This window comes from Hyaena hyaena, unplaced genomic scaffold (assembly GCF_003009895.1).
Source record: "Hyaena hyaena isolate Hyena2069 unplaced genomic scaffold, ASM300989v1 scaffold_914, whole genome shotgun sequence".
Taxonomy (NCBI): domain Eukaryota; kingdom Metazoa; phylum Chordata; class Mammalia; order Carnivora; family Hyaenidae; genus Hyaena; species Hyaena hyaena.
This window is the reverse complement of record NW_024081545.1, coordinates 367,359-395,303: the sequence shown is the minus strand read 5'-3', so window position 1 is coordinate 395,303 and position 27,945 is coordinate 367,359. Positions and strand designations below refer to the sequence as shown.

Genomic DNA, 27,945 nt, shown 5'->3' with positions numbered 1-27,945 from the left:
TTTAAATAGTTCTGAAAAACAAGTATTTGTTTTTAAAAGCAGAAAACTGTCATTGATATAATTAACAAGTAAAAAAATATAATGGCAAGTTAAGTAAGCAGCTACAAAAGGGTCAGGATATGCAATCTTCTCTTATTCTCTAGAAAATTAGTGGCATAAACTACTCACTTATGCTTCACTTTGATTTACTCTAAGCATATTCCTTACCTTTCGGGAAAAAACAGTTCAATAAACAGTGAAGTCTCAAAGCCCAGCAGAAAAATGTCACACTGGTGTCAAAGAGTGGGTTTATTATGCACGCCATCCAATTAAAAGTCTTGATTACCAACTCTTTAGTGCTTTACTAATACTGACAACTAATATTTATAATGAGACTATCTTAAAGCACCCTCTGGGTCAAAGATGAGCTTTTACTTGGTAGAAATGCTAAGGCATTTTATGAACACTCTGCCTTAAAAATTGGCAATAATGAGAAAATTCTAGAAACTGCTAATCCAAGTGCCTACAGAATCTAGGGAGGCAAAATGAAGTGGACAGGAACAGTATGAGACACAACCCTATATAAAAAAGGGAGGTAGCTGCTACTCTCCCAGCCACTACTGTTATGGAATGAGGGCCTTGTCAGGGTTCTTATATGAAGATCATTAACCTCTAAACTGCCCTGTGAATCACACTGGGTAAAAGTCAGACTAGTTAACTATGTTCACTTAAAATAAATAAACCACAATTTTGTTACAAAATATTAGGAAGTATTTTTAAAGCAAAACAAAATTTACAATACCAAAAACAATCCTTGAGATAACTAGAAGTGAACAATTCTGACTCTGTATAGTTTTTTTTCTTATTAGAATAATACAGATATGTTTCAAATTGTTAAGCTAAATATCCACCCTCTACCAATACCAGTAAGTTTAACTTAACTCACAATCTCCTTCCAGGTTGTAACATTTCACAATTAAAAGATTAAAGTTATCAACAACGGACCTACGCAATAAAAACTTACTGACCAATCCATCAGCTGGCTAACTTTTCTAAGAGCATTTTGCCTTTTAAAATGATATATATACCTATTTATTGACTCATTATCTCACCAAGTACATGACTGACATTTATGTTGAGATTAAACCACCAAAAAGGGGGGGAAAGAAAGCAGATTAAGACATACATAGAATAGAAATCCTCAGGTGCCTTCCAAGTCAAAAAATATTAAGTATTGTGCAAGATACAGTCTTACCCCAGGTTGTTTTACTGCGTTCTAATTCTGTGAAATTCTTAGATGGTATCCATAATTCTGAATATTCAATTATCCAGCATATACAGTTTCTTATCTACCCAGGATAGAAAGGAATTTTGCTGTATTCAAAATATCACTTTCTACCTAAAAATATTCAAATTTTGTAAAAACTAAATTTCTATAAGGAATCAAATATCAAATACAATAAAAATTTAGATTTTTGGCAGCAACAGGAATAAGATCTTTGAGTAACACCATGGTAGGGCTAATAAATTAAATGGTCTATAAATAACAGGAAGCTCTGGGATAATGCTTTACATTACTACAAAAGGAAACTAGGATAAAGTGAAATATCTGATAGGTCATAGAGATGCTACTCTAGAACCTGAATATAGGGACAGATATATATGGTATATGTAACAATGACTAATTCATTAAATTATTATGTCTTTCAAAAGCTGTACAACTGTGGCAGTTCCAAAACAGCACTGCAATGTTAATAAATATAAGACTAAGTTAAATACAACTAGATCAATGTTGAATTTTTAATTAAAAGCAAGAATTTTTAATTCTTAATACTTACAGGTCCCATAATTGTGGCTTGCCAATGAAACACTAGGGGAAACAAAACAAAACTCTCATTATCTAAAAATGTACAAGCTTTTTTGAAATTAGTCATTAGAATCAACTTGAAAGTTACTTACTATCATCCCCAACTGGACCTGCAGAACATTGTGCTGGAGGGTCACGGGCCAAATCACTAAGTTCCTACACCAAAACAGAAAATGATGGGTCATGTAATCATAACAACAAACAAAGAGAGTTAACAGTTTATCTTCACCCCATTCTTTAAGGGACATACAATCATAGTTCACATTAATACATTCTAGTAAAAGAAAACGTAAGTAATCACAGTCCAGGATCCTGGGATATAGTATGGCACAGATATCAAAATTTTTGTTACATCAACAAAAGCTGTCCAAACCAAAACAGTTGTATCAGATGTTTTCATAGCTTAAGAACTTAGACAAGGCAATTCTCAACATTCATGTTGTTTGCTGAACTTTAAGAACATCTCAGAGACCCTTGTTTCTACTATCTTAAATCCTGTTTTATCTGAACCACACACAATCTCCACAGACCTAACTTTCCACTTGAAAATTCTGTAATGGGGCTAGGTAGGTATCCCTTTTGATTTGGCCTTATTCCTGCAACTCAACTCTATTACTCTGGAACACACTGAAATTTGGTCTTAGTAAAACATGTAGTTTCCAAAATTCCATTAGACATAACTTGTATTTATAAGAACTTGTAGATAACAAATATGGATAATGTAGTAAGAAAATGTTTTGTTTAATTTTTAAGTTTATTTCAGAGAAGGGAGGGGCTCGATGCAGAGCAAACATATGCCTCTATCACATGGTCCAAATGCATTTCAGAAAGTAGCCAACTATTCAACAGTGATCAATCTAGAGTCACTCCGTTAAAAACAAACAAAACAAACCCCTACGCAAAAGAATTGTCCTTGTGGTAATCATTTCACAAAATACATAAATCATGATGTTGTAGCTCTAAAACTAAAAATGTTACAGGTCAATTACATCTCAATAAAACTAGGGGTTGGAGATTGCTCTGATACACTTTGCCAACTTGTTTCTGAAACACACACATCTGTTTTTAAGGTTATCAAAACCTCAAGAAATGCCAGGATATACAACTTAGGATAATGGAAGATCAGATCAAACCTTTATGCTTGCCTATATAAATATGCCTTATGTTCAATATTATTTAAGAATAGGAGAAAATTCATTCCAACCACCGTTGATCCTTATCAGTAGGAATTACAGAAACTCTGAATGGGGTTTTAAACAATTGATTAAAAGAAATTATGTATGGGGGCACCTGGGTGGCTCAGTTGGTTAAGCCTCCTATTTTTGATCTCTGCTCAGATCATGAACTTATGGCTTGTGGGTTGGAGGCCCTTGTCAGCTCTGCACTGTCAACGTAGAGCCTGCTTGGGATTTTCTTTCCCTAAGTAAGTAACTTAAACAATAAAACTGTTATCATTTTAGCTTAAAAACAAAAACAAACACCATTGCAAATTACCAAATGATTTTGAATTAAGTATTTGAAATTACATGTTTTATTTTGTTTTAAGGAGGCTTAATGTCCAGCATGGAGCTCAGCACGGAGCACGGGGCTTGAATTCACAACCCTGAGATTAAGACCTGCGCTGATCAAGAGCCTGACACTTAACTGAGCTATTCTGGTGCCCAGAACTACCATTTTTTGAGTAAAAATAGAAAAGTACTTGCAACTTAAACTAATCGACTACCCATTACTAAGCAAATGACTTTTTCATATGCCAGATTAGGTTTCATACGGCAATTATTTACTTCCCATAATCAGCCACTTTTGTTATGATGGGGCTCTAACACCACCTCAAGGCATAAAAACTTCACTGTCGGTAGGAATCAAAAGTAGTCTAGTCTAACACACGAACAGAGAATTCTCCCATGTTCCAAAGCTTATATAACAAGTTCTACTGTTTCACTGTCCCACCAAGAAAAAGAAAAAAAAGAAAAAAAAAGAAAAAAAGATACCAAAAGCCAAGATATAAAGTTTAAATTTCATCTTTCCTTTAAGGAACACCAAGGGTTCAAAAAAAAACTCCAGTCTATTTTAAGGTTAAAAAGTTACCTGTTCTAAACCATCTCCCCCTTTTCCATACAAAATTTATCTCCTAGTTTCTTATACTGATCTAGCCCAAATTATGTCCTTAACACGTTCTGAATATAAATTTCTTTAAATGCCAGAAAAATGCAGTTATTTTTTAAATAAAACCAATTTAAATGATGGTTGCTCTACCAAAACACCTAAGTGACCTAGAAACAACTTCATTATAAATAAAATTTCAGGAATCTATAATGTTGACTTAAAATATATCAATACCCTATTTAACGTTACAGATTTTAATTATGAAGAATGTCCGAAAATGTTTCTTATAGAAGAAACAAGTTTTTATGCAGAATATTTACAAATTAAGCCTTTATAATGCTGGCATTATTATTCTAACTTTAGAGTGAAGGTCTAATTTCAGCTCTTCCCTCCCAATATTTCAGGCTCTTATTACTCAGATACTTTGAGTGTCTTATTTTCCACATTCTCCATGACCAAGACGTCTCTGAAGTAATAACCAAAGACCTATAATTAGGCCAATTATCTTACATACTAAAATCTACATTAAATGCAACACTGAAAAAAAAATAACCCAAGTTATTTTAAGGATCAAAACAGGTCTTTTAAATCATGTACCAGCATTCGCCTCTAAGATAACAAGTAATTCTCATGACATTACACCCACAGCAAAAGCAAATGAGAATAAGAATATCTTAGCAAGAAAAAATATGAGAGAAAGCATAGTAAGAAGTCATCTCAGATGCTCTTCTATGTGTAAGACATTTTATCTATTCAATAAACTATCTTACCCTGCTTCCATGGAAATGCTTTTCCCTTACTCCAAAACATATGATTGTAGTGTTTTGTTAATGGTGGCGGATAGCCACCCATTACTCAGGGCTAATCATAAAATTTTGTTCCTTCAGCCTCAGTGATTATTTCAAAGGGCTGGAAAGCAACCTAAGCAACCTGATGAGGTCAGGTCCATCCATCTCCGCCTATTTTTTCAAACTGAAGCAGGAAGACTTCTTCCTTCTCTAATCAGGAGCTGTAAGGATGTGACCTAGAGCTATTGGCAGGCATGTGCCTTGAAATTACATGGTGAATCCAAGAAAAAGAGACCACACTGGACAACAGAGATAATAAGAGCTGACTGGGCATAAAGATATGGAATTTCAGTCCCTGGTTGTAGCTTGCTCTGGCTCCTATAGCTATTTCCTTTGATCATTAACCACTCCAGTTTCCTTCTAATAAGTCCAAGGGAGAAAAAAACCCCAAGAATGAGGAGAGGACCCATTCTAAGCATAGAGCTACTGGGAACCACTGCCATTTATATAGAGCTTAACCCACTGAAGCACAATGTAATGCTTAGTTCTTGTTTTTTTAAACACATGTAAGAAATCTAAATGAACTGTCTTCAAAATAAGCTAGAGAGAACAGGGAGAAATCATGTGTCCTGTCTAGCAACTTTTAATATAATCACAGAAACTAGAATTTAAATCTATTTCTAAAATGAAAAGTGCAATATCTGCTATTAGCTAAAGTTTCAACATCAAAACGTTTATTCACATATAGGAAAACTGTGTATTTGGTGTCAAGCATGTTAGGTCTGAATATACCGAGACAAAACATGAATCCCTTCCCCAAGAGAATGAGTTAATATAAAGTAGGCACAATGAAAAAACAAAAACTACATTTCAACAACTTTAAGTGCTTAAAATAAAGGCATTTAAATGCTTTGTGAATCCTGAAAAGGTAACCACTAACCTTGTCTGGGTTTAAAAACAGTGACAACTGAGCTGAGTCCTGATGGAGGGATAAGCATTCCAAGCAGAGAACCTCATTCAAAGTCAAGGGTGTGAAAAAGACAGTCTGCAAAAATTCGCTTGTTATCTGGTCTACCAACCAGAAACACAAAACGTACAGGTAAGAAAGTAGCAGATGTGACCAGAAAGGTTAACCACAGTGGAATCTTTCAAAAGCTTTGAAGATGTCAAAGACCATCCCAAAGGCAATGAGAACCACAGAAATCTTTAAGCAGGAATAAGGCAAATCAAATTTGGGGTTTTTTTGTTTTGTTTTAAATATACAGGTAATAGTATACTAGAAGAAACTCTTTTTAATTTTTATCATTATTAGGTCATATCCTAGAAGTACCCATGAATTTGTGTACCCAGCCTGATAAGTAAAGCTGAACATTTTTACTCTACTTCCTTCATATTAAAAATAAAGTGCTGCAGGGGCGCCTGGGTGGCTTAGTCGGTTAAGCGTCCGACTTTCGCTTAGGTCATGATCTTGCGGTTCGTGGGTTCGAGCCCCGCGTCAGGCTCTGTGCCGACTGCCAGCTCGGAGCCTGGAGCCTGTTTCAGTCTGTGACTCCCTCTCACTCTGACCCTCCCCTGCTCACGCTCTCTCTCTCTCCTAGAAATAAATAAAACATTTAAAAAAAAAAAAGTGCTGCAGAGGGGTGCCTGTGTGAATCAGTTACTGGTTAAGTATCTGACTCTTGACTTCGGCTCAGGTTCTCACGGTTTGGAGACTGAGCCCCACACTGGGCTGTGCACTGACAGCATGCTTGGGATTCTATCCCTCTTGGCCCCCAAAATAAACTTTTAAAAAAAAAGCCTTAAAACAAGCTAACAAACTATAGGGGCACCTGGGTGGCTCAGTCAGTTAAATGCCCAACTCTTGGTTTCGGCTCAAGTCATGATTTCAAGGTTCAGGAGTTTGAGCCCCAAGTCAGACTCTGTTGATGGTGAGGGATTCTCTCTCCCTCAAAATAAGTAACTTAAAACAAAAATGCTGTAGATGTAACTGAAGATCCCTCACTTACTCCCCAATTCCTTTTCCCCTACAGGAGGTAATAAATTATCTGAAATTTGGTTTCCACTACTTCTCCACATTTTAATATACTACTAGACATGTATCTATTAAGAATATATAGCATTGTTTTACAGGGCTTCAAATTTTAACTATATATAGACCTGTAGCTACATATATTTCTATATACATCATTCGGAACATTGGGTTTTTAAAAGAATTTCTTAGAGAGTGAGCGTGCCTGCACACACATTCAAGTGGGGGAGAGGGGCAGAGGGAGTGAGAAAATCTTAAGCAGGCTCCACACTCAGCACATAGCGCAACACGCGGCCCAATCCCACGACCCTGAGACTATGACTTGATCCAAAATCGAGTTGAACACTCAACCGACTGGGCCACCCAGACCCAGGTGGCCCCAGAACACTGGCTTTTTCTTAATATTAATTTTTGAGAGAGAGAGCGAGAGAAAGGGAGAGACAGAGCATGAGCAGGGGAGGGGCAGGGAGAGAGGGAGACACAGAATCTGAAGCAGGCTCCAGGCTCTGAGCTGTCAGCACAAAGCCCGATGTGGGGCTCGAACTCACCAACTATGAGATCATGACCTGAGCTGAAGTTGAATGTTTAACTGACTAAGCCACCCAGGCGCCCTGAACACTGGCTATTTGTGACAAGCACTTCTACTGACCTTCTATCCCCTACATATCCATACAAAATTTTAATCTGTGGGTATTACTCATCTCCATATTGTAGGAATTCCTAATACAAAGGACAGAGAAGTAGATAACTACATTAGGAAACTATAGCAGTAACTCAGGTGAGAGTAAAGCATGAACTAAGTCACTGAGGATAAAAAAAAAAGTTAAGTACTGAGCATTTTACCCTTACAAAAGTTTTAGGAAAATAGACCTCATTTCTACTTTACATCAGAGGAAAGACTGCATGCAAGTGTAGGATATACTAAACTTTACGATGCCTAAGAACACAAAAGTAGCATATCTACTAGACACTTGAAAATTAGAGGTCTAGGAATAGATTTCAAAATGGCTGCTTTTTCAAAAGGTGTCCTTACATCAAAGATGCATTTAAAAAATTTGATATGGCATCTGGCAAAATGAAGAAAATAATTTCAATTGCACCACTACTACTAAGTACTCTACTTAAGGAATAAATGCCTCAGATTGAACAAGACATGGAAAACAGATTTTCACAGGATCAGTTCCTCCATAATCAGTTAGTTGGCATCTTATTACACTGTGAATCTAGTGTTACCTATTTTTTAAGTTACATGGCCTTTAAATTAAAGCCAACTGAGAAAACAATTATCCATTCCACTGCAAGAGGAAACTGTATTTACTGGATTGAGATCAATTTTCAATGAAGCACCTACGCAATGAACTTTCGAAAGTAATTTTGTCTTTGGTAAAATCCTATTAAGCACTGAAACTGTTAGCTCTTTGCTTCCCAGTAGAGAGGAGGAACATGGAAAGGACCAGAAAACAGCTCACATACAGCACCTGAGAAATGTTCAAACCGATGACCATCCTTTTCCCCAAGAACAGCATTACTAAGGTGGGCTCTTGGCCAACTTTTTTTTTTTAAATTTTTTAAATGTTTATTTATTTTGAAAAAGAGCGACTTGAGGTAGGAGCACAGAGAAAGGGAGACCGAGAATCCCAAGCAGGCTCTACACTGTCAGCACAGAGCCCCCAACACATGGGGCTCAAACTCATGAACCATGAGATCATAACCTGAGCCAAAATCAAGAGTTGGATGTTTAACCGACTGACCCACCCAGGCACCCCTTGCTAACTATTAAGACCACTAAAATAGGAAAGAACTTGCACACAGGAGGAGTTGCTAAAGGCTCCACTCAAAATGAAGGGACACTAAAATGGATCAAGGGCATACAAGGACATAAAAAACCTCACCAAAGTTCAACATTTCTTTGCCTTGGTATGTTCTTCTGGAGGAAATTTTTTTTTGGATCATCTTCCTCTAAACTGCTTCTCCTGAAACCTTCCTGCACACTTGGCTAGTATGAAAATCCAGGCCTTCCCTCACTTAGAAATAAGCTTCTCCATGTCATTTAAAAGTCTAAAGAGGGCACCTGGATGGCTAAGTTGGTTCAGTGTCTAACTTTGGCTCAGGTCATGCATGATCTAGCAGTTCAGCAGTTTGAGCCCCACATTGGGCTTGCTGCTGTCAGCCTGTCGGTGCAGAGCCCACTGTGAATCTTGTCCCCCTCTCTCTATCCTTCCTTCACTTATGTGATCCCAGAAATAGATTACAAAAAAAAAAAAGCGCCTAAACAGACCCATAGTAGGAGGAGTCAAGCAAATCTCTCTAAAAGGTAGCCAAAAGGTACAGCTTAAGGCAGGGAGTGTTCTCATCTGAAGGTACATGATTAAACATTAAGGAGTATGACCATTCCTTTTGTGGGACTCCTAAGAAAAAGCCCACAGTTTATCTTTAGATCTTTGCTTTGATCATTATAGCACACAGGATCTCTTTGACATTTGACTATTAGAAGTAAAACATGAAAAGGCCTAGAAGTCTAAACATACCGCTAAATATTTGCTTTTTGCTTCTCTGCTCTCTCTACATCTTACTCATTACAAACAGGTGAATGACTAACCAGACTATGAAGAACAAGAAGCCAAGGTATTAAACATAAAGGCCTGAGGAGATGATGGGGAAGTATAAAAAATGGTCTCTGCCATTAAAGAACTCATAAATTGGAAATACAGTAACTATTTATGAATAATGAAACTACAGAGCAGACAGATCAGATCAGTGTCCAGTAAGATTTAATGCTTCTAGTAATAATCACTGAAGCATTCTAAACTTTCTAATGACAACCACTACTTAACATTAGATCAACTTAACCGAAGTCGGCATTTATGAAATTACTGTGATAACGCCAAGTCCATGGATTCCATCCTTAAGTACAGTAACTACCACCAGCATGTTCACAATCATTTGTTATTCCACATTTCACTATCCATCTTGTACATTTTCACACTAAGGTCATGATAGTAGTACAGATATAATTCCTATCATCACTTTTGGGAAAATTCAGAGGTTCATGCCATTACTGATAGGCAAGGTCTTGTATTTTACCCAAGAGTCCACTTAAAACTTTTGACTCAGAGACCAGATTTGTAGAACTATGTGAATTAGCACTATAAAGATAGCCCTTGCTTCCTAAATCCTACACTGAGCAACATAAAATACTACTGTGGGGTCTGGATAAGATGAAGCCATGAAGTGGAAAGAAGAGTGCTTTCAAAAGAAATTCTGAGCTAAAACTCACCCTCAAGGACTGTTTACAACCTAACAAAATATGAAGGTACATATTCAGACAAGTGATAGGAGGACAAAACGCAGTACAATTATTGCCAGATGAGAACTGCTATAATTATTCTTATAAAGATCAGGTTTACTATGAAGTACACAAAAATTTTCTTACTGACTTTAATGTCGTGAAATTTCTGTATACTGTGTGTGGACACAAAATGGTAAGGAAAGAAACTGCAAACATTTCAGAAATGTATGCTTACCAGAAGTTATTTCAAAAGAAGGAAGCCTGGCAAAAAGATTTTGGGATCTGAACAATTTCATAGGACTGTAGACTTAAGAATGAAAAGGAATAGTCACTTTAAAATCATTTTACTTTGGAATTTATAATTTCTGAGAAATCCTAAGTTTAAGGATTAAGAGGTAGGTGCTACAAACCATGTCTCATTACATCAATGACAATATATTAACTTCCTGTTTAGCTGTAATTATAGGTGAGACAGTGTGCCTGCTCATTACTCAAGATATAAAGAACAGCTTTAATAAATGATACTACAGTTTTGTTTCTTTGGATCACCATTTAAGTCACTTAAAATTATTCAAAGCTGTTCTTTCATAGGCATTATCTAAATGGGCAAAACATAAAGCCAAATTTAGGTCTCAGCTTTGACACATGAAAACACTAAAGGCATTTCATCGATAACTTTTGTTTTTATCAGCAGTCCCATGTTTGAAGACATCCAATTATATATTAGCTTTGAAATGATAACAAAGGTAGGATGAATGTGAAAAGGTACTCCATCCTAAAAGCAAAGTATCTAAATAGCAATTCACAACTAAAACCTACAAGGCAAAATAAGACAAATCTAGCTATGAAAAGTTGTAAATCTGAATGATACAAGACTTTGCTGAAAGTACTGCTGCAGATAAAAATCATGTTTAGGTAAGGAAAGAATAAAACACTTCACTGAATTCCCCTTTCACACATAACAAGGCAGAAGATAGATAGTTTTGAGAATCATATTTAGCAAGGTAACTTGGCTAAGACGTCACTAAATGCATCCACTCTTAATTACACTGTTGGATTTTCAAGTAAGATCACTGCTGTTGGTAGCAAAACCCAACAACAAAATTTTCCAGTAGAAGAATGAAAATCACTTAATCTGGCGGATTTAAAATACTTTGTTTTGACAGAGAATTAAGTATAGTTATAAAATCCACCTTAAACAACAAAATACGGCATAAATAAATATTTAAATAAACGATCTTTAATAATGGGTAAATCTGGGGGGCCTGAACGGCTCAGTCAGTTAAGCACCTGACTTTGGCTTAGATCACGATCTTGGCATTTCTAGAGTTTGAGCCCCACTCTGGGTGCTCTGCTGTCAACTCAGATTCTGTGTCTCCCTCTCTCTCTGCCCTCCCCCATAAAAACTAAATAAACATTAAAAAATTATAATGGGTAAATCTGATAGAAGAACAAAGATTCCCCTTTTCTTTGTTTATTGTTGAGAGAGTGAGGGAGACACAGCATCCCAAGCAGGCTCCACACTGTGAGAGTAGAGCCTGATGTAGGGATCAATCCCACAAACCTTGAGATCAAGACCTGAGCCAAACTCAAGAATCAGAACTCAACTTATAAAGATCAGACACCCTCTCTTTAATTTCTTTTAAACAAGTGCTTCCCATTCTTGATTTAGATTCTCTAAAGTTAAGTTGTACCAGGTGACCAGCACCTATTCGTGTGTTTATATGCTTGTTTCTTCCACTCAAAGCAGAGATTCTCATGGGTAATGACAAGGCTTCCTTATTTTTATCTCCTGGGACTAGACTACAGTGCCAAACGGAGTAAAACCTCTCTCAGTTAAGTCCTGATTAAATGATTATCCCGATGTTTGTGGATCTTAACCAGAGGGAGGCTTCAGAATCACCCAAGGGACATCTCAAAATTATGCCTGTTCCAGAGAAAATGATTCCATATATCTGGTAAGATCCCATATACTATATTCCTTGAGAACTCTGCTCAATTTCTTGATATATAAATGCAATTCATGTCAAAATCCACGAACAAGAACATATTATGGAATGCAAAAGTCTAAGATTTAAGATCTTAATCTGAAAACATTTTTATGTCAGTATTAGGAACCTACTGTTTTCTTTACTAGAAAGGAATCATTACAGTAAAAGTATTTGGAAAATTTTCAAGAATTGACTGTATACACAAATGAAATCCATGAGTTAAATAACATATAATCTAGTAACATATTTAGTAAGTAGCTTTTCCCCCAGTGCTAATAAGAGTGTTCAACTTTTTACTTGTTGCATCAACAAGGAACAACAAAAACTAGAATTAACACTGCAAAGGAGCAGGATGATGAAAAGTGTCGAGATAAGTCACTCTTAATACATTAAACACCAAGGTCATCATGATCAGTATCCATGAGTCACACAACTGTCCCACAAATTTAGTTGGCTACAGAAAAGCCTTGAGGATCCTAAAGGAACACCTGCAAAACCTATAAGCTCTTTAGGGACAAATGTATTTTAAAATACCCACAGCAATTAGTTGGAACATGGCAGCTCCCAGTCTTTTAAGAGCTCAACCAAAAAGAACATTCACTCCTGCTTTCAAAATTTATGTTAGTGATGATCTTAATTCACAAATTAGCTATAACCTAAGAATAAAGTGAAATCCCCATTATTTAAAAGTGAAGTGGGAGAGGAGAGCAGAGGCTTATTGCAGATAGCAAAACTAAAATGACCTTCATTCACCTGATAAAATAGAAATAAATGGTTCAGATCAGCAGTACAGCATGGAATTTAAAAGCTTAAAGCTCTTAAGGTAGACTGTCTGATCTGAACCTCAGTCATTTACTAGCTGTGTAACAAGTAACCTCTCTGTGCCAGTTTCCTCATGCATAAAACATAATAATAAAGAGCATCTCACAGAATTGTTGTTGAGGATTAAATGAGCTGATTTCCATGAAGGGTTTAGGCATAGTTTGGTGCAGAGTATATGTTAAGTCCTGACTATTACTAGCAGCAGAATGATGCAAAAGAAAACCTTTTTGAATACTAAAAACCTAAAAGACGACGTCACAGTTAAGACACACAGTGGAGCCAGGCTGTCCAGGTTCTAATCCTAATTCTGCCATCAGAGACTAGGAGTAGGTTTTTGTTTTGGTTTTTAATCTTTCTGTGCTTCAGGTTTCTAACCTCCCAAATGGGGATAATAATTTACCCTACTTCCTTGAGTTGTAATATTAAGTAAGTTAATACAAGTGTTTCAAACAGTTCTGACACACTGCAAACACTCAAAACATGAGCTACTCTTCTAGGCTTGGCTCACATATTTTACGTAAAGTTCTTTTTAAATTTCCCCAAAATACAAGTAACCACTGTAGTTATTTTTGTTTAATGAGAGTAATATAATTGCCTTTGGTCCTCAAACACCACTCATCAACTTGGGAGTTCCCATTTTTCATTCTTGTTTAATAAATAGCCTTGTAAAACCATACTACAGCTTATTAAGTAATGCAGCGAGAAACAAATAGATTGTTTGAAAAGGCTGTCTGGTCTAAGAAATACTCAAAATATTTTAACGTAAGCTTTAGGAAAAAACAAATCCAAAAGCTTCATCAAATGAACTAATACTGGCTAAAAGTATTCCAACAACAAGCATTTCAATGAAGCATCAACAAGGAATCCAAGTATATTAGTATATGGAATTTGGGGGCTCCAGACATTAAAAAAAAAGGGGGTACACAAGAAATACCATACTAATACCAATGCCTACTATATTTGTAAAACAGAGTTCTCTTTGGATCTGGGATTTTTTTTTTTTTTTTTAAAGTTTCACCATGTGATTCAATACCAAGCCACATGCCTAAAAACTTTCTGTACATTGAATCAATGGTCCTACATAAACAGTTTTTTCCAATTTGGAAAGTATTACGTCCAGGTAATGTATTACGCCTATCTTCAAAACATTTACAAGAGAAGACAATCTGATACTAACGAAGAGTATTAAACTAGGAAAGTTCTTTAACAAGTTTTTGAAGAGTAATAATCTTAGTGCCATATGCCTGTTCAAAGGCACACATTAAACTCTTTAATCCTAAAATAAATGACTGAATAAATAAAATCTAGGAACCTCAATCTGTTTTGCTCACTACTGCATTCCTAGCATCTAGAACCTACCAGGCACTCAACTATTGTTCATACATAACAAATACTCATTTTATAGAGTCATACAAATAACTTGCCCAGTCCTAGAATTCTACTGGAGCATTTCTGCTCCAAAGTTCACATTCTTAACCATTACACTGCCTCTCTAGAGCTTTTAAATAATTAAAGTGGTGTCACAGCAGCTGCGTATCACCTGTAAAAGAAAAAAAATCAATGAGACCTTCCTTTGAAGTTTCACATGCATAAAAAGCTACGGATTTGAAACTACTCCACATCTTAGTAGCCTGAACTAATTCTCATAGATCAAGGGTTTTGATTTGTATTGAATGTTACATTCTTTGTATTAACTATGCTTTTCCAATGTACTGGTTGTCTTCGAAGTGGTCAAAGAGATGCTTAATCCTTTGTGCTTTACATGTTAACTGTTGAAAATTTTTCTCTCTCCTTTTGCACACTCTCAAAATCACAAAGATTTAAGTTTATATTTCACATAAACACACAATGACAATGCAATGATGGACTAAAACAAAATTCAAGATTTCAGCCTCGATACATTCGGTGAAGGTCTGAACCTTCATCTTGTCAAATAAACTCCAAAGTCACACGTATTAAATAAATCAAAATTAGGCAGCATCAAGTCTACTTAGTAATGCCAAGTCCTTGTCATTCCTTCCAGCCAGAACCCCTTTAAAAACAGTAACCCATCAAATCCAAAGTTTCTAACCCACAACCTCCTCTGTCTCCTAGTTTTAGTAAGGCTGAATTTATTCCATGACATTTTTTTCAAGTTAGCTGTAAATACTCCACCCTCCTCGATTGTGCAAGAACCAAACACACCACACATACACAAGTTACAAAAAAGGGAAATACAGTCTGAGAGTTTGAATATAGATAAAGTCTTGAGCAGGACGTCTTAAGAGCTATGTACAATCTGACGTAAAAGTTAACACTTAACAAAGGATATTATTTTATATTATTAGAAAAGGAGATGCCGGAAAGAGCCTGAACCAGTTAAAGCAGCCGCCATCTTAAAATGCGGGATAGAAGTTAGAGCAAGAAAATGAGACTAAACCACCGGAGGTGGAGGTTCCGCTCACCCCCAAGCCTCGAAAACCTATTTTTTTCAACTTCTATGGAGAGTTTAGTATCAAACCACATTTTAGATAGCGAAACATCCTTCCCCGAAAGTGTTATTAAATGAGCCGAGGCAAAATTAGGTACACCTAGCCTTCCCTTACTGCCATCACACCCCTAGTCCGCGCCCCCCCCCCCCCAAAGAAGGGAGCTTCCAGAAGCCTTTTACATCAGTTCCCGGTGTCCCTCAGATAAATAGCTTCGGGTGAGAAGCCTCAACTACAAAACACAGGAAGCGGTAACAGTGTCAGCCCATCTACTCCCAACCTCACTTTTTCTTGTGTAACCTGTCCCCAGCCGATTGTTTGGCTAGGCTGATCATTCACTACTTTTCAGCCAAGAGACTTCTATACCGACCCCCAAATAAGTTCGGGACCCGCCAGATTTATACGTTCTTCTCCCCTGAGTTTCCTATGATTCTTCCCAGTAGAAAGACTAAGAACCTTGATCTTATAATTGAAGTTTTTAAGCACCGAGAATAGGAAGCGCCATGACATCTGCTGGAGCGTGTCTCGGCAATTCCGATCTCAAACAAGACTAACTCTTCTTTTAGAAGCAGAACCAAGGAGCCCGAAATTACACTCCCCCACCTCTAATTTGCACCGATTCCACTGAAACGTACTCAGGATAACACCATTCGCCACAAGTGTTCCGTTCTCTAGCTTTAAGCCTCCCTCCTTTAAAGAAGATCTGCGTTTCCCATCCCCCAACAGAAGTGACCCAAAGAGGGACGTTTTCATAATTATACTTCCTCCCCACCCCCACGCTTTCCTCTGGTACTGAACCTTTTCTCCTACGATCCTATTCCCTTCAGCCCCCAGGGTTACCTTATTAATCCGTTTCAGCGCCATAGTCTGTGCTTTTCGTCTGGCTCCTCACTCTCTCGGTGTGTGCTCAAAGGTCCGGCCAAAACTCCTGATTATTCGGGCAGCAGGGAAGGATGGTCTCTTCGTCTCACACCGGCTCTGCCAGACACAGGCGCCTTTTGCAAAAACGGAGCAGATCAGCACTCGCACAGGCCCCGAAGAGACCCTGATGAATCCAGGTCCCTTAAAACGGTCGCGATCCGGGGTGGGTGGGGTGGCGTGGCAAAGCCACCAACAACCTCTCTGCCGTGCTTCGGCCCGAAGAGGAGGAGAAGGTGACAGGAAGAGCGGAGGGGCGGCTACAAGTTTGACTTCCCGACCTCTCGAAAGGAAGAAACCCGGGTGGGAGAGGAAGAGGCGTAGGAGAAAGGGGTGGGTGCGGGGCAGGGTCCGGAGCCCAGCAGAGGAGGAGCCGGGGCCTAGTCGGCGCTATGCCGGCGTCACTAGGGCAAAGAAAGGCTAGGGGGGAGGGGGAAACAGGAGACTCCGGACTTCTTTCGGTTTCTGCTCAAAGGTGCGGCCAGGGAGGGGAAGGAAATAAAAGAGGAAAGGCTCGATCTATGTAGCTGTCCCCGCAGCTAGGGCTATTCTGTGTCGGCCCCTGACGCCACCGTACACTCCGCCTTCCAGCGCGCTCCCGCACGCGCCCGCCCAGCCACCGCCACCACGCGCCCGTGCTGCCCCTGAGGCTCCGGCTTAGGCGCGAGGACGCGCCCATTCCCCCACCCCTTAAGCAAGAGAGGCCCCGGCTTCTCTAGCCTTCTCACCCTACCCCACCCAACAGGCTGGTCACTCAAGCCAACCAAGGCCTGTATTCCCCTCTTACCCGGCCGGCCAGTGGGCCGGCCTCCCTTCCCTTCCCCTAGCCGTCCACACCCACGCGTACAGAGGGGCCGGGGCCTCCCTCAAGCTGCGGCCTCGGCCTCCTCCCCGCGCGGCAGCTGGTGCCTCCCCGGCCCTACGGGGCTCACGCGCACGACACAGCCACAAGATGTCCGCTCTGACGGAACTACTGCCAGCTGCCACGCTCCGCCCCTCCCCCCTCCTCCTGCCTCTTCACCGCCGCGTATCAGTCCGCCAACGCCGCCGTCGCGAGCACAGGACCAATCTAAGGGTGAAGGGGGACGGATTACTTCCTACGTCCAGGGCCGAATTTATCTATGCTACCCCCATTTCCTTCTTTTCGGAACAGCACCTTCTTACTAAACAGATCGGAGATTGGACTGGGAGGGCGGGGGCCGGAGGCGGGTCATGGGCTGGGGGGAAGGGTGGACGAACGGCGGAAACCCTCCGACTCAGAGAAGCATCGAGAACCGGAAGGAGACCATGGGAGGAAGGTAATGGAAGCGGCAGCTGCGCGGTTGAGCCCCACGCCCCTCCCAGCAGCGTCCCCCAATTTCCTCACTTGGTATTGAGGCGACGGGTCTCGCGAGAACCTCGTGGCTGGCTAACAGGAGCTATAGCTCTGCAATGACTTAAGGGCAGTTTTGTGCGCTCTTCCTGATGGGGGCCCGCCCCCAAATCCACAAATTCTCGCGAGATGCAATAGGCACCGGCTTGAGTTGGGGCGGGCCGTCGCCGGGAAGCACCGCCCCTGAATGCTTGTGCTGGTGGGAGGGAGAGGAAATGGAATTCCCCGGACTGGTTAGAGCGCGCGCCGACGCATCCGTCTCTCACGCGCCCAATCAGGAATGTGCGGTGGGGAGGTACCACGAACTAATTACTAGATAACTTTAGCCCAGGTTGACCCGGGCTTTTGAAGTTTTCGGGGAAGCAGGTGAGGGATATTTTACTTGCCTGCCCGGCCGGTCCGGTTAACCAATGGGAGGAGGCACCTCTCAGAATGAAAACAGTCGTTTTAAATAGAAGCAGGCGAACCGCTGATCAGCGCTATCACGTGCCAAAGTATAGCGCATTTCTGACCTAGAGGATCAGTACTTAAGAAGCGTGGACTCATACACTGGTTCCCAGAATGACAGCAGCCTAGAACTCAAACTCAACAGTGAATTGATTAATTTGGGGGATAGGGGAGTAGGGGCGGGCTAGTTACTTGCGTTTCACCATCCTCCAAGGTTGAGGTACGGGAATTGGCTTAATACCTTTTTCTTCCTGATGATGTTTCCATTTCTAGATCCACAAAGTTTCAAAACCTAAGAAATTCGAGTTTTGGGTCATGAAAACTCATTGCTTAACAAATATCTGGCGGCGGGAGGGGGGCACCTATAAGGGTAGGATTGGCATGTTTTAATCTACCCGGTGTAAAATATGGAGAGGGTGGTTTTGCTGTCTAGTGCATCCTTGAGGCGAAGGGTAGTACATTTAATTTTTAAAAGGAATGAAGGTAAGCGCTGACGTGTTTAAAGTTTTCTAACATTACTTTCTAAGTGAAGTGGATATTTAAAAAAAATTTTTTTACGGTTTAATCATTTTTGAGAAAGAGCACGAGTGGAGGGTGGGGAGGGAAGAAAGGAAGGAGACAGACAGAATTGGAAGCAGGCTCCAGGCACTGAGCTGTCAGTTCCGAGCCGGAGGCGGGGCTTGAACCCACCAACCGGGAGATCATGACCCGGGCTAAGTCCCACGTTTAACTGACTGAGCCACCGTGAAGTGGATATTTTAAAGAATTAATAAAATACAAACTTAGGGCGCTTGGGTTGCTCAGTCTCTTGGTTTTGGCTAGGCTCTTGATCCCAGAATTGTAGAATAGAGCCTGCATGGAACATGGAGCCTGTGTGGGATTCTCTGCCTCTCTCCTTCTTCTCTCCCCCTTTGCCACTATCCCCTGCTCGTGCGTGCACTCACTATATCTTAAAAAGAAAAAAGAATCCAAAGTGCTTTAAAAAATACATGTATGTAAACTCATTTTTAGAATGTACTCAAGAAAAAAAAAGCAAGTTCTTTCTTGTTACAATAAAGTATTACGTAATAAAAACTAAAATAGGTTAGTGATGAATGGGCTAATGTATACTGTTTAAGTGACCAGAATGAGTGTCACTAGAGCAATTAGTGAAACAGTGCTTTTCAAAGTAGTATCTGTGTGAATCACCTAAGGATTTTGTTCAGAATGCAGGTTTTGATTTAGTAGGCCCTGGTGAAGCATGAGATTCTGTGGTTTTAACAGGCTCCCAGGTGATAGAAATTATTCTGGTTAGAGGACAACCTTGTGAGTAGCAGAGTACTAAAGTTCATCAAATGGCTTATTTCCCTTCTCCCAGAATAATCTTTGTTCTCTGTTTTAACCAGTCTAATACGGTAGAAACACAGAGTTAGGCAATTGTGGGGGATGGAGAAATCCAGGTTTGAGTTCTTGCTGTATTCTCATTTGTGTGATACTGTGTGGTTACTTAGCATCTTAGTTTCTTCAACACTGAACTATACATAATAATAGCTGTCCTTTTTCACAGGGTTATTGTGTGGTTCCTATGTCATAATGTGTGTGAAAGGGCACTGTAGACTACAGTGCTGTGTAAACATAAGTTATTAATGTAACCAACCAGATATTAACTGGCCATAATGTGAAACAAATGTATAAGAATAATCATAAATATAGGTAATGTTTATGAACTTGTCATGTGTCAGGTACTGTGCGTATTAATTACTTTTACAAATAAACTGATACACAGGGAGATTTACTGTCCCAAGGTCACCCAGCTAATAAATGGCAGAAGTAGAATTTGGACCCATGCAGTTAACTTCACTGTATTTACCAGGTGGAGTTTGATATTGTCTCTTAATTCAGAAAGTAGGAGAGGAGGATGTTTTATATTTCTTCTTTCAGTGTCTCTGAATCTAATTTTTTTTCTTTTTTTTTACTTATTTCTCCCTCTGTTTTGTTCTTTCAGAAGCCAATGTACAAGAGTGGTAGGAAACATTGCTACAGACGCAAAGGGAACTCACAGGATCCAGGAGGTCCCTAAAGAAAAGTCCCAGATAAGCCAATTTGTATTACCCTGATCTAAACAAGCTTCAGTATGAAAGTATAAGGGAACACGTTAATGCTCTGAGTTAACAAAGCACAGCAGACTGGGACAAATTTGATGTCAGAGTTCTTAACTTTTTTTGTGCCACAGACCATTTTGGCAATCTGGTGAATTACTCTCAAAATGATGTTTAATATTTTTAAATGTATAAAATAAAATTCTTAGCAACAGTTGTAATGTGATATAAAGTATCTCATTCCTGTTGGTGATACACAGACATAGGTATACCTGTTTGCTGCTTACATTCAAAATGGAGGAAAATGCTACATTTCAGTTCGAGATTAGTAAAAATAAAGCAGTCATTTTTCTTCCCCAACTGAGTTCGCATATTACCTGGATTCTATCCATGAACTTCATGATAAAAAATTTTAGATAAAGTCCAGTGGGCTTATTCCTGTTGGTAAGCCTTGAAAGGATTGTGAAATTTTAACATACAATTATAATTTATATTTATAATAGTAGTGATTCATTAAAAAAAGTTTAATTACTACCAGTATATTCTCATTTAAAAGGTATGGGAGTACATAATAGGTTTAGGAAATAGTTTTATCCTGTTCGTTTATTTATTTATTTATTTTTTTTACTCTGCCTATAAACGTACCCTATGGAAAACTTACCTATCCAGATGACTCATTTCCCAAGTATTCGGGTAACTTAGGTTTTACTGTATCATTTTTATTTAATACACACCTTTACAAATAAGATGTGGTGGAAGAACTGCAAAATGAAAGTAATAACCTAAGATGAAATTAAAAATACTGTGTAAATTTCTTATTAATAAGTGTTAATACTGGTTATTTGAAGTACTGTGTTTGGGGTCTTTTAATTCTTTTTTCTCGTCAAATCCCCATTATATAGATGAAACACCTAAGGTCATAAAATTGGTAGGTAGTAGAATTAGGATTTAATCCTGGGCTGTTTGACCTCAAAGCTCACACTCTTGACCACTAAGCTGTTTGATTATTTTTTAGTCCTTTGACTATTAGCCAACATTAATTTGCCTGCTAGTGCAACAAGTACATATTTGCGGCCCTAATTATTTATGCCTTTTTTAGTATTCCAAGTAAAATATCACCCAGTGACCAAAAGGAATTTTCTAAATTCTTCCTTTGCAGCAATATTTCTTATGGCATCCAACACCATCTTTAAATAAGTGGACAGCCATTTGGGGCTGGAAAACTGTTATACAGAAATTTTTGTTGCAATGGAGTTTTGCTTAGAAGATGAAGAAATCCACTTTATGACTTTCCCTGACCTGCAAACATACTTTGTCATCTGAAATTAAACCTTTGTTTAATAATGGTGGCACTATATTTTTATATTGATCATTGTCAAGATTGCATAAGGAAATGACGACATATAAATAAATCCTAATATATGAAAGTCTGGATTATATATGCTTGGAGACAAGTGATTGTGTAATCCCAAATTTCTATTTGGCAACAAAGTAGATTTGTTGGTTGACTAGACTTTCTATTTGTTTGTTTGTAGTTACACTAGCAAACTTAATGATTCTACTCAATTTTGTTAGGGTTACCATTCAAAGGAACGTGGCCTAGAAGCATTTTGATGCTTTAGGAGGGAGCCTAGGATTAGCTGAAACTTGAAGACACTACACTGTTCACTTACCTAGTATTAGAACTCACTTTACAGCTGCTAATAAGGTTAAAACTGACTTTCATTCCTTTGACTATTTGAATTACAGTGATTGAAATGTCTCTGCCTGATAAAAATAAAGATATGTTTTTTATATTGCAGTCTACAAAGTGCTAAAAAGGTTTTATATATGAAAGAAAGATTTACATTAAAAAATAATACAAAAATTAATACAAAAATATTGAAAAGATGAGTTTTTAAAAATCCTTCTTAGTGAATATTATATTGAAGTCTCAAGAACTTTCTAATTATGGTAGATCATGTCTTCTTGCATGAATTGGTGTACAGCATAAGAAAAATACGAAGGATCAAAAGTACTAGTATAAAAGTAGCCATGAAATAAGTAATAACTAGTGAAGGTGCGTCAAAGTCCTAATGATGAGGGAGTGTGGGGCAAGCTGAGGATAAAGTAAAGGCTAACAGAACCCCCACCCCCACCCCTGGCACCCCACCAGGTAGGATATGTGTGATATTCCTCGGAAAGCAAATGGTTGACTAATAGAGATCACAGTCATGCCAGACAGGAATCTCCTTCAGTTTATGGATAATTTGATAAACTTCAAGGAAAAGACAATCTTATCCATAGCCTAATCTCCAGAAACCTATAGATTCTATTTCCTGGAGCCCTAATATCACTCTCATCAGGATGTAAGGGGGTTAAGTGCTTGCCATGGTGATGTGGCAAACTAAGGCAAATGACAAATTAAATTCGTTTACTGCCTACAGCCCATTGACAAATCCTTGAGACAGGCAGACCTTCCTCTAGGAGCTCAGCTGCCTTGGTGATGACATTTTGCTGGGGGCAAAAAGAAATCTTGGTTTAACATTATCCTGACCACCTCCTGCCCAGGATCCTGTGAGTCTCTTTAAACATAAAAATTCCTTTGCAAACCTCCTTTATCTTTAACCCCCAAATTGTATGTTGGCAATTATACTCCAAGCATATGGCCCCTGATATACATCTCTGAAGGGTCTCATGACTGAGGTTTTACTGTTTATTACTAAACGGTAATAAATGATGTTTTCCTAAAAATAGCTAGCCCCTCAAGATCCTGGAAACCTTGCTTCCAAAATTCCGTAGAGACTTAAGCTGTCCCTAACTCCCTCCCAATCTGAAGGTATGTAACCAGTCATTCTTCACAACCCCAGTGCAGCTCTTTCTGCCCCGTGCCCCTGCTTTAATAAAATCACCTTTTTGCACTAAAGACGTCTTCAAGAATCCTTTCTTGGTTGTCATCACCCCAAAACCCCAAGACTGATATATGAATGTATCAGTGAAGCCATATAATTATAAAAACCTGAGTACCAGGGTTAATTCAAATTTATGTGTGAATAAGTATAGTTAACATAGATTGGTACATATGCTTATGTTTATTAATAATGAGTGTGCGTTTTCAGATTTTTGGAACTTTATCATGGAATTTTATAATTTGCTAGGGATACTGGCTCTAACACAGTGTATGCCATTTTATTAGTTTAATTAAATTGTAAATGCTTTGGTCCAGATTTTATATTCAGAATGTATGTTTACATGTTCTGCTTGGAATAGGTAATTTGGAGACCAAGTCAACAAAATGTTATTTTATATTGTTTGCATAAAAATTAAATTACTCCTTTCTATATTTTGCCAGTTCAGAATCTCATTTTGTGATCAAGACAAGTTGATGTGGTTTAGAGAACTATATTTTATGCTAAGAACATCATTTTGACCTTAAATTAAGATGGTGTTTGGAGTGCCTGCGTGGCTCAGTCGGTTAAGTGTCCGACTTTGGCTCAGGTCATGATCTTGTGGTTCATTAGTTTGAGCCCCCCATCAGGATTTTTGCTGAATCCTGCTTCAGAGTCTGTCTCCATGTCTCTCTGCCCCCCCCACTCAAATATAAATAAATATTTAAAAAATTATTTTAAGATGGTGTTTGGTACATAGTGAACTATGCACAAATGTTTTAGCTACAAATACATTTGAGCATTTTCTTTTTTTTTTCTTTTTTTTTTTTTTACAAATAGTTTATTGTCAAATTAGTTTCCACATAACACTCAGTGCTCATCCCCACAAGTGTCCTCCTCCATGCCCATCCCCCCTCCCCCCCACATCCATCAGTCCTCAGTTTTTGTCAGCATTCAAGAGTCTCTCATGGTTTGCCTCTCTCCCTTTCCCCCACCATTTTCGCCCTTCTTCTCTCCCTTGTTCCTCCGTCAAGTTCCTCCTAATCCTCCTATACATGCAAACATATGGTATTTGTCCTTCTCTGCCTGACTTATTTCGCTCAGCATAACACCCTCAAGGTCCATCCATGTTGCTACACATGGCCAGATTTGTTTCTCATTGCCATGTAGTATTCCATGGTATAGATAAACCACATCTTCTTGATCCATTCATCTGTTGATGGACACTTAGGCTCTTTCCATGTTTTAGCTATTGTGGAGAGTGCTGCTATGAACATTGGGGTACATGTGCTCCTATGCCTCAGCATTTCTGTATCCCTTGGGTAAATGCCTAGCAGTGCTATTGCTGGGTCATAGGGGAGTTCTATTGTTAGTTTCCTTAGGAACCTCCACACTGTTTTCCAGAGTGGCTGTACCAGTTTACATTCCCACCAACAGTGTAGGAGGGTGCCCGTTTCTCCACATCCTCGCCAGCATCTAGAGTTCTCTGATTTGCTCATTTTAGCCACTCTGACTGGCGTGAGGTGGTATCTCAGTGTGGTTTTGATTTGTATTTCCCTGATGAGGAGGGATGCTGAGCATCGTTTCATGTGTCTGTTGGCCATCGGGATGTCCTCTTTGGAGAAATGTCTGTTCATATCTTCTGCCCATTTCTTCACTGGGTTGTTTGTTTTTCGGGCGTGGAGTTTGGTGAGTTCCTTATAGATTCTGGATATTAACCCTTTATCTGATATGTCATTTGCAACTATCTTTTCCCATTCCGTTGGTTGCCTATTAATTTTCTGGATTGTTTCCTTGGCTGTGCAGAAGCTTTTAATCTTGATGAGGTCCCAATCATTTATTTTTGCTCTTGAGTCCCTTGCTTTTGGGGATGTGTCAAGTAAGAAGTTGCTGCGGTGGAGGTCAAGGAGGTTGTTTCCTGCTTTCTCCTCTAGGGTGTTGATAGTTTCCTGTCTCACGTTCAGGTCCTTTATCCATTTTGAGTTGATTTTTGTGCCTGGTGTGAGAAAATGATCTAGTTTCATTCTTCTGCATGTTGCTGTCCAGTTCTCCCAACACCATCTGTTAAAAAGGCTGTCTTTTTTCCATTGGATATTCTTTCCTGCTTTGTCAAAGATTAGTTGGCTGTATACTTTTGGGTCCACTTCTGAGTTCTCAATTCTGTTCCATTGGTCTATGTGTCTGTTTTTGTGCCAATACCATACTGTCTTGATGATGACAGCTTTGTAGTAGAGGCTGAAGTCTGGGATGGTGATACCTCCCGTTTTGGTTTTATTTTTCAGTATTACTTTGGCTATTCGGGGTCTTTTGTGGTTCCATACAAATTTTTGGATAGTTTGTTCTAGTTTTGAGAAGTATGCTGGTGCAATTTTGATTGGAATTGCATTGAATGTGTAGAGTGCTTTAGGTAGTAATGACATCTTAACTATATTTATTCTTCCTATCCATGAGCATGGAATGTTTTTCCATTTCTTTGTGTCTTCTTCAATTTCCTTCATAAGTTTTCTATAGTTTTCATCATACAGATCTCTTGTATCCTTGGTTAGGTTTATTCCTAGGTATTTTATGGTTTTTTGTGCAATTGTGAATGGGATCAGTTTCTTGATTTCTCTTTCTGTTGCTTCATCATTGGTGTATAAAAATGCAACCGATTTCTGTACATTGATTTTGTACCCTGCAACTTGGCTGAATTCTTGGATCAGTTCTAGTAGGCTTCTGGTGGAGTCTGTCGGGTTTTCTATGTAGAGTATCATGTCATCTGCGAAGAGTGAAAGTTTGACTTCCTCTTTGCCAATTCTGATGCCTTTGATTTCCTTTTGGTGTCTGATGGCTGATGCTAGGACTTCCAGCACTATGTTAAACAACAGTGGTGAGAGTGGACATCCCTGACATTTGAGCATTTTCACATAAAAACTTGTATATATGAATCTTCAGAGTAACATAATAGCTAAAAAGTGGATATAACCAAATGTCCATCGGCTGATAAAGGGATAAATAAAATGTGGTATATCTTTATGATGGAATAGTATTAGTTAATAAAAAATAACAGGGGTGCTTGGGTGGCTCAGTTGGTTAAGTGTCAGACTTCACCTCAGATGATGATCTCATGGTTTGTGAGTTCAGGCCCCCTTTTGGGCTCTGTGCTGACAGCTCAGAGCCTGGAGCCTGCTTCAGATTCTCTCTCTCTCTCTCTCTCTCTCTCTCTCCCTCTCTCCCTCTCTCTACCTCTCCCCCACATGTGCGCCCTCTTTCTCAAAAATAAATAAAAACATTTAAAAAAGAAGAAAATAGTGATACATAGTTCAATGTGTATCTTGAAGCATGAAAATATTGTTAAGTGAAAAAACCCAGACACAAAGGCCACATATTTTATCATTCCATCAATAGGAAATTACTATAAAAGGCAAATCCATAGAGACAGAAAGTAGGTTACTGGCTGCAAGGGACTAGGGGCAGGGGGAAAGGGGAGTGATTGTTAAATGAGTATAGGGTCTTGGGGGGAGGTGATGAAATGTGTTAAAATTGGATAATGATGATGGTTTTGCAATTCTATAGATCCACTACAACTCACAGAATTGTAGACTTCAAAAGAATTTAATGGTATGTGAATTATCTCAATGTAGATTTAAAAAAATAAATTAGAGGGGCACCTGGGTGGTTCAGTTGGGTAAGCGTCTGGCTCTTGATTTCAGCTCAGGTCATGATCTCGAGGTTTGTGAGTTCAAGTCTCATGCTCTCAGTGTGGAGCCTGCTTGGGATTCTTTCTCTCTCCCTCTCTCTCTGCCCCTCCCCTGCTTGTGCACATGCTCTGTCTCTCAAAACAAATAAATACACTTTTAAAAAACAGAAAAATCAATTAGAACCAAATGTGAAATCGGCCTGGAAGCTTACTACTAAATATTTTTAAATATCTCAGCACCTCTCAGATTACTGATAATAAACGAGATACAGCATCCTTGTAAAATGTGAAAAATTCCTTCAATACAGTGTGATAGGTTTAAATATAATAATAAGCCTTTGCTGTCAGTTTTTAATTTGGGGGTATTTTTATCTTATTTAATTAATAAAATAAGTGATTAAAAATTAATTTTAAGTAGCATTGTATTTTCTTGAAAATAAAGATGCCTAATTATGGTCAGAAATTACAAATAGTCTAAATAGATAAAAATTTTTCTTTAAAATTTCAAATGAAATCAAGTTATGTTGAAAACTGGGTACATCTTCTAGATATGGATTTTGAGGATTAGGTAGTATCAAATGAGAACACTAAAACAATTTAGTAACAGAGTTGATGTCCTTATTGGAGGGAGACAATCCATGGATTAGGGAACATATTACCCACTCTTTGCAGGGGATTTTGGGCAGGAGCCAGTCTTCCAGAGCATTAGGGCAGCAGGATGAAAGCAGCATGATTGGCTGGGAGGTTGGGGATTTCCTGGTAAGGCTCACAGGTCCTATGTTCTAGGGTAAGGTAAGCTAGCTAAAGCTGACTTGAAGGTCTGTGATTGGTGTATCCTAGGTTTCCCTGACAAGTGTTTCTCCTAACTGCAAATTGGTTTAGGTTTAGATTTGTGATGTGGGCCAGGCCACTGGGTGCTCTCCCTTTTGTATATCCCAATATACAAATTAACTTTATTAGTACCTAAAGTATGTAATTTGAATCAATATTCCTTCCCAACAATAACTATAATCTTTGTTGCTTCAATAACAATGTATAAGTCCAAAGGAAACAGAGTGTGATTTAGACCAGAAATGATCAGTGTTTTACAATGTTGGATTTGATTATTTAAATAAATCTATGTGAGAATTTTTTTAAGTTAATACATTCCTTTATTAAAGAATTATGCTGTGCATAGTGTTTCTGAAGGATCCAATCTATATTGTATCTGAGTGACTTAATGGAGCTACTTATGTGAGACTTTTA

The 27,945-nt window shown here is 38.7% G+C and overlaps 1 protein-coding gene across 3 annotated transcripts in view; it reads right to left on the bottom strand.

Moving 5' to 3' along the window:
* The window catches only part of UBE2D3 (ubiquitin conjugating enzyme E2 D3), a 28,776-nt gene extending 11,029 nt beyond the window's left edge, over nt 1-17,747 (bottom strand). Inside the window, exons 1-4 of one of the 3 annotated variants that reach the window (XM_039220816.1) lie at nt 17,624-17,747; nt 16,180-16,334; nt 1,939-2,002; nt 1,818-1,849 (exon numbers count right to left, since the gene is read on the bottom strand). In XM_039220816.1, the coding sequence (XP_039076747.1) occupies nt 1,818-1,849; nt 1,939-2,002; nt 16,180-16,203 (120 nt within the window). In that variant the 5' untranslated portion in view covers nt 16,204-16,334; nt 17,624-17,747. Of the gene's footprint in view, nt 1-1,817; nt 1,850-1,938; nt 2,003-16,179; nt 16,335-17,104; nt 17,208-17,413; nt 17,486-17,623 lie in introns of those variants that run through there. The other 2 variants (XM_039220817.1, XM_039220815.1) reach the window with 2 other exon arrangements.
* Between the last annotated feature and the right edge of the window lie 10,198 nt (nt 17,748-27,945).